General features: G+C 45.6%; 1 protein-coding gene across 1 annotated transcript; it reads left to right on the top strand.

Annotated features, from left to right (window-relative positions):
• The first annotated feature begins 1,062 nt into the window (after nt 1-1,062).
• Nucleotides 1,063-4,679, top strand: LOC123143987 (F-box protein At3g07870). Its single transcript, XM_044562988.1, has 3 exons — nt 1,063-1,359; nt 1,712-2,874; nt 4,220-4,679. The coding sequence occupies exons 2-3, from the start codon at nt 1,738-1,740 to the stop codon at nt 4,379-4,381; spliced, it is 1,299 nt and encodes a 432-aa protein (XP_044418923.1). The 5' UTR covers nt 1,063-1,359; nt 1,712-1,737; the 3' UTR covers nt 4,382-4,679.
• Nucleotides 4,680-6,934: the final 2,255 nt, after the last annotated feature.

Genomic DNA, 6,934 nt, shown 5'->3' with positions numbered 1-6,934 from the left:
TTGTAGTCTGTGCCAAATTTTGATCAAATATTTAACTAACAAAATGTTAATGCATGTCAACAAAAATTATATCATTGAATTCGTACGTGAACATAGTTTTCAATTATATAAATTTTGGTGACATGCATGAACATTTTATTATTTAAGTCTATGGTTAAAATTTGGCAGAAAATACAATGGAGGCCAATAAACCAGGACGGATGTAGTATTCTGAGAAATGTTAATCATGTATTCAAAAAATGTTAACCATGCAACAAACATATAATGTATATGAGAAACATAGACATCATAATATATATTTGAAAATAATGCTAATCTTGTGTTTAAAAAAATGTGAAATATGTATGAAAATAATGTCTCAGATGTATACGAATAATGTATAGTGTGTATGAGGAAAAAGTAGACATCAAAACATATATTTTTTGAAAAATTTAATCATGTGTTTTAAAGAAGTTAAATGTGTATACAAAAATGTTCCGGATGTATACGAAAAATTTACATTATGTTTGAAAGAAAATAGACATGTGTTTAATAAACAAAATTGCTAAAATTTAGACGTCAGATTTGTAGCCAAGGCAAATCAAATGGTTTTCACGACAATTTACGTTGACACAAGGATGGAAAATTTAGTTGGCGAGCACGACAAATTCCCGACAAAAAATAAACTAAGGTAGATTTGCTGTGCTCGCCAATTAAAATTGCCATCCCCGACAAACATAATTTGCCATGAAAAACATGCTAAAAATCTGACGTCAGATTTGTAGTGGATACTAAAAATGGTGAAGGAAAAAAATAAAGAGAATACCAAGAAAGAAAATGAAAGAAAAATGTAAAGAAAAACGAAGGAACCATTGCAAAACAGTAGAAAACAGTAAAAATCGAGAAAGAAACAACGGAAACCGAGGGAAGTTTTTAAAAACCAACAAAAGAAACCGAGGAAAAAAAGGAAAAAAGGGGAAAAAGCAGAACAGTGCAAAATGCCGGTACAGCACTGTGTCGGCCCAGTACTGTAGCCAGCCGGAAAAGATTCAGGCGAGGCCTGGCTACATCCCGCTGTAAGTGAGAGATATAGCCCTGGCGACTACTTTGGGCTACCAGCGGCCCCGCCTAACCCAGTCGAGTCGGCCGGCGACGGCAGTCTCCTCTCTCCGCTCGCCAGTCGCCACCGCTTCCGCTTTGCCTCCGGCCTCGTCGGCATCCACCTCCTCCGGCCGCACGCCCGCGACCTCACCAGCGTCGCCCCCCGGGACTAGGCGACGCCAGTCTCCACTCGCCACTGCTCCCGCGCCGCCTCCGATCTCGCCGCCATCCATCCGTCCCGGCCGCGCGCCCGCGCACCTCACCAGCGTCGTCGACGTGGTAACAACCCCTCCCTCTTTCCTGGCCGTCCCCTTATCACCGGTCAAGCCCCTATCTCTGGAGCGTCACCAAGTAGATGATTTACTAGGCTTAGATTTAGGTTTTAATCAGCTTCCGGAACCCTAGACGTTTGCAGTGGCACCTACTAATTTCGTAGCGTCGTAATCATAGGCAAGGGCAATGCAATAGACCTAAGATTGGTGCATAGTAGAATGAAAATCAAAAAAATAATTCCCACTTGATGCGAACCTGTTGTCTCTATTGTGCATATTTGGGTTTCTTGCTCGCCTATTCTCGCCAGATTATTGAGCAACATGATAAGCGTACTCCCCTGTTGTTCTTGTTGTTGCAGGCAAAGTGTGACGCCTGCCCTCAGCGATGCAGCAGAAGGTGCGCGTCGCCGCATCCAGCAATGGCGTGCTGCCTGAAGACATGCTGCGTCACATCCTCGTGCGCCTCCCGGCAAAGACGCTATGCCTCTTCCGAGCAGTCTCCCGATCCTGGAGGTCCCTCCTCTCAGATCCGCTCTTCGTTGCAGCGCACAAGTCCCACCACCCCGGGCCACTGATTGTCACATGTAGCGGTGAATCGTTCGAAAGAGGCACCATTGAGATTCTGGACTTGTCTGGCCATGTCGTTAAGCGGATAGCCACCAGCATGAAGAATGCCCGGTTGGAATGCACACGCCACCTGGACCTTATTTGTGTCGCCAGAAATGAGCACCGTTCGACCCGCCATGTGATCAACCCTGCCACGGGGGATACTTTTGCATTACCCAGTCGCTCTGCAAAGGAGCATGCACATGTGAAAAAGTTCTTCCCACAATCATTTGACTTTGGACAGGTTGTCTCCACGGGAGAGTACAAGGCCCTGCGCTGTGTTAGCATTGATGATTCCTACGGTGAGTGCAGCCCAATGCTCTGTGAGGTCATCACCCTTGATGATGGTCGCCATGCAAGATGGAGGGGCAAACAGGGCCCTCCGGCCCCTGTCACAAGTAACCGTAACAAAAGTGTTGTCGTCAACGGAGTTGTCTATTTCTTGGTGGACTTTCTAAACAAATATTTCACATTTTGTGGGGATCATGTCAAACCAGGTAGCATGGCTTCGTTCAACCTTGAGACAGAGGAGTGGATGGGGATTGTCCAAGGTCCAATGCCAGTGTGCAATGGCGGTTACTTTAGTCTATTCATGGAGCTATCGCTGGTATGCTTGGATGGGTTCTTAGTTATGGCACACAATTCTGAATATAGCTCTCTGGACTTGTGGTTTTTGATGGATGCTGAGGAATCTGTCTGGAATAAAAGGTACAGCATAGATGGCCAGCATGAAATTCTCTTTGCCCAACCCTTAGAAATTCTAAGTGACGGGAGGATAGTCCTCTCTGCACCAGGACGGCTAAGGCTCTACAATCCAATTACGAAGACTTTCACTGATTTCGAGATGAGAAATTCCACATTTGTTGGTACTTACACTGGAAGTCTGTTGTCTACAGAGAGCACTTTCACTTCTGAGGTGAGTGTTGTCCTCGTACACTTGCAATTATGTACGCAGCCTGTCCTTACTATTATTTGCTTCTTTTCTTGTATCTTAGAGATAATTTTTTTAGGCAGCGTAGGGAACATCTGTGGGGTTAAAGAATTACAGGTGCATTTACGAAAAACAGTTGTGTATGCCCTTCAAATTGATTTGTATGTATTTGTAGGAAAGAAAATGATGGTCATTAGGTCTGATTGATGATATTTGTTCTACAGTTAGCTTTTTATTGTAGAAGCTGTCAAAGCTGTTCAGTTTTGGGCAACCGCAGATTACGATTCCTTTCTTTTTAACAACGGAAATAATGGCCGCATTGATAAATTTAGATTGCTGAAGCTTCTTTAACTTTTATTCAAAGATCCACCAGTGATAAATATCACATGTAAGAAGTGTTTGTCTGGAGATGTGTGTCAAATCACTCCCAGTATAAAAGAAAAAAAATCAAGAAAAAGGGTCTGATTTGCAATGGTCGCCACACACGTACTTACAGCACCGGTGTTCAGACTTGTGCAGTTTACTTTTGTGGCTGCTCCTCCTATTTGGATTTTGATGGTTAATTCTGTTATAAATTGATGACATTTTACCTACTCCCTCTGTTCCATAATGTAGTGCATATAGATTTTTTAAAAAGTCAAGCATCACAAACTTTGACCAAATTTATGGATAAAAACATGTACATCTAGAATACAACAACAACAAAATCTTTTGGGTTTCATCTCCATAAGAGTGGCTGAGTTTTGACGTTGGCTCGCCAAGCCTATCACAACCCTCCTCCTTTACCTGTGCTTGGGACCAGCTATGTTGAGACAAATATAGGCGGAGTTAAAAATCGCTCTCGTGAGGAATCGAACCCGCGCCATTTAGCTCCAGTGCATGGTTGGCTAACCACTAGAGCTACTAGAATGCCAAACTTAGTCAAAGTTTTCAAATTTTGACTTTCCAAAAAAACTATACGCACTACATTATGGAACGGAGGGAGTATATTTTAGTGTCCTAGTTTGTGTACCCCTTCTCTTATCTAGAGAATTGTCTACTCTTAGTGACACATACACATACATATTTTCTCCAATGAATTTAAATAAATTGCCAGCTATGTTAGATTGGTAGATTGCCTACTCATGTTGATTACCTCTTGCTTATTATTTCCCCGTGCTGTAGTTTTACATAGTATTCAACTATTCATTTTATGTTATTAAACAAGTGAGAATTGAGCAACTGCTAGCCATGATTCATTCCCCCATTCACCACTACAGAATCATTTGGCACTGGCAGTATATATCTTGGGTTTTGAGTGAAGATCTGATGCATGCCTTTGCTCTTGCAGGCTGAACGTTGCACTATCTGCGGCTGCTATGGCACCCTTGAAGCCATCGAACCTTATGCACTCTGTGAAGACTGTATGTCGCATCAAGCCTTGCTTTTATTGCAGCGTCTGGAAGGCTGCGCTGAACTGGGCACGCTTTCAAGAATTACCAATTGCCAATAGACAATTTCAACCATGGTCCAGCAAAAATAGTTTTCAAATGTCAGCCTAGTTATTTTTTAGAGAATATTGCTGCTACCCTGTTCTTTTTGCTTGATGAAGCTTATTTTGGAACATATATTTATATTTGGTACGGAAGAAAATAAGCTTGATCGTGTGATTTCCAAACGCGATGTCAATATGGATCGATTACCATTCTGGACGTAGAAAAGAGTGAAGCCATGTGGAACAAAACATCTCAAACCTCAGAACAATCCGATCTAGCCACGCAAGTCAGATCTATTTATTTTTTCTTGTGTTATATTGACCTTGTTCGACTAATGTCATTTTCTTTGGTAAGGGATGCTAGGGAGGGATGAGAGAGCAAATCAAAACCATTCTTGATGTTCCTAATGAGTCTTTAAAGGAGAGATGCTTAGGCTTGCCCTCTGATGGCAGGAAGTCTTTAGAATGGTTCCTTCAAATACATATTCCCTTTGTTCCATAATATAAAAGCGCTTTGAACACTATACTTGTGGAAGAGGGATCAGGGACGGATGGAGAACTGTCTTCTTTGGCCTATCCCGACCTTTCCCATGTCATGTTTTATTTTTGCATGTGGCTTGTGCCAGCAAATTGATACTATGTTGAGGAAGTTTTGGTGAGGAAGTAAGAATGGGAAGAGAAAAACGGCGTGAGTTTCATGGGATGACCTCACTGTGCCAAAATATATGGGAGGACTTGGTTTTAGAGACGCTCAAATCTATAAATTGGCAATGGTCGCAAAACAGGCATGGAGGATGATCCAAGCCCCACATTCTCTTGGTGCTCGTATATTGAAATCTGTTTATTTCCCACCTACTGATTTGTTAGAGGCGGAAGTGGGGAGCCACCCTTTCTCAGGTGTGGAGTGTTGTGTAACGAAGGGAAAGAAGTGCTTAAACAAGGTCTAATCCGGAGAATAGTAATGGTGAAAGCACTAACATATGGAATGGCAATTGGATTCCAAGGATAACATGTTAAGAGCAACTCCAACGCGCGGAGGCATTTCGTCCGCGCGCGTCCATTTGGATTGACGCTGACAGAAAAGTCGGTCCAACGCGCCGACCCAAACGAACACGCGTCCGCTTTTCGTTTGTCTGCCAACCCATTTCCGGCTCAATTTTGGGTCTGATTTGCGTCGGCGCGGACACGAAGCGGACGCGCGCGACGCTCGCCTACTCCTCCCCTGGCCGCTAGTCGGTGGCACATTGGCCATCCTCTGCCCCGCCCCATCGCCTGTCACCGCCGCCGCCCAGTTCCGGTGTCTCTACCAGTAGTCCGTGCCTCCACACCTCCCACGCCACCGCCACCCACGTTGCCGCACCGCCTCGCCGCCGGGCCACCGCAGCTCCCCCTCCCCCTCTCCGACGTCGCCGCGAGCACGAAGTCGCCCCCTGCGGCCCCGACCAGCTCCTTCGTCCGACACCGCCCCGCTGACGCCGCCAGGCCAGCCAACTGGTCCAGGGGAGGCGCGCGTCTCTTCGCCGGCCAGCTCCTTCGTCGACGCCCGCAAGTTGTTCGACAGTTTGCCTCAAGGTACAAATGTACTCCGCCGACGAGTTCTTTTTCCACAATTTTCTGAGCGACTCCGACGATTCCTCATCCGATGATGAGGAGATGCCGGTTGCTGTGTTGGTCCATGACCACCTTAATAGGCAGCGACCGTTGTTCTGGGGCTCGATCCCGGGGCACATTCCGGCGTTGAATCGCAACCGAGAGAGCAGCCATTTGCTTCTATGGAAGGACTACTTGGCCACAACCAACCCACTGTTCAAACATCAGAAATTTCGGCGGCATTTCCGTATGGCTAGGCATGTTTTCAACCGTATTAGAGAGGGGGTGGTCGGATACGATAATTATTTCAAGTGCAAAGAGGATGCCCATGGAAAGATTGGCTTCTCATCTTATCAGAAATACGCTGCAGCCATCCGGATGCTTGCATATGGAGTGCCCGGTGATCTCATTGACGAGTATGTCCGTATGAGCGAGTCTACGTGCCTAGAGTCCATGTACAAGTTCTGGAAGGCTGTGGTTGCCGTGTTTGGCCCTGAGTACTTAAGAGAACCGACTGTTGCAGATACAACCTGCTTGTTGGCGATGAATGCCAGCAGGGGCTTCCCAGGGATGCTTGACAGCATAGACTACATGCATTGGGAGTGGAAGAACTGCCCTTCTGCTTGACAATGGTAGTATAAGGGCCATGTCAGGGCTTGCACTGTCATACTTGAGGCCGTGGCCTCACAAGATCTCTGGACCTGGCACTCTTTCTTCGGCATGGCCGGATCACACAATGATATCAACGTGCTTCAACGCTCGCCGGTGTTTGCAAGGCTTGCCGAAGGCAACAACCCGCCGGTGAATGTTAACATCAACGACCACAACTGCGACAAAGGATACTACCTAGGTGACGATATCTATCCTGAGTGGACCACTATCATGAAGACAATCCCCAACCTTGTCGGAGAAAAGAAAAAAATGCCCAAGAGCAAGAGAGTGCTAGGAAGGATGTCGAGCGTGCCTTTGGTGCTTTGCAAT

Source organism: Triticum aestivum, chromosome 6D (assembly GCF_018294505.1).
Source record: "Triticum aestivum cultivar Chinese Spring chromosome 6D, IWGSC CS RefSeq v2.1, whole genome shotgun sequence".
NCBI classification, from domain to species: domain Eukaryota; kingdom Viridiplantae; phylum Streptophyta; class Magnoliopsida; order Poales; family Poaceae; genus Triticum; species Triticum aestivum.
Note: the sequence above shows the minus strand (reverse complement) of the source record. Positions and strands in the feature narration are given on the sequence as shown.

Bases quoted from the DNA above. Each gene is read 5' to 3' on its own strand.
- LOC123143987 (XM_044562988.1), top strand. From the start codon at position 1,738: ATGCAGCAGAAGGTGCGCGTCGCCGCATCCAGCAATGGCGTGCTGCCT. The intron at 2,875-4,219 runs GTGAGTGTTGTC...TTGCTCTTGCAG, and splicing joins AGAGCACTTTCACTTCTGAG to GCTGAACGTTGCACTATCTG.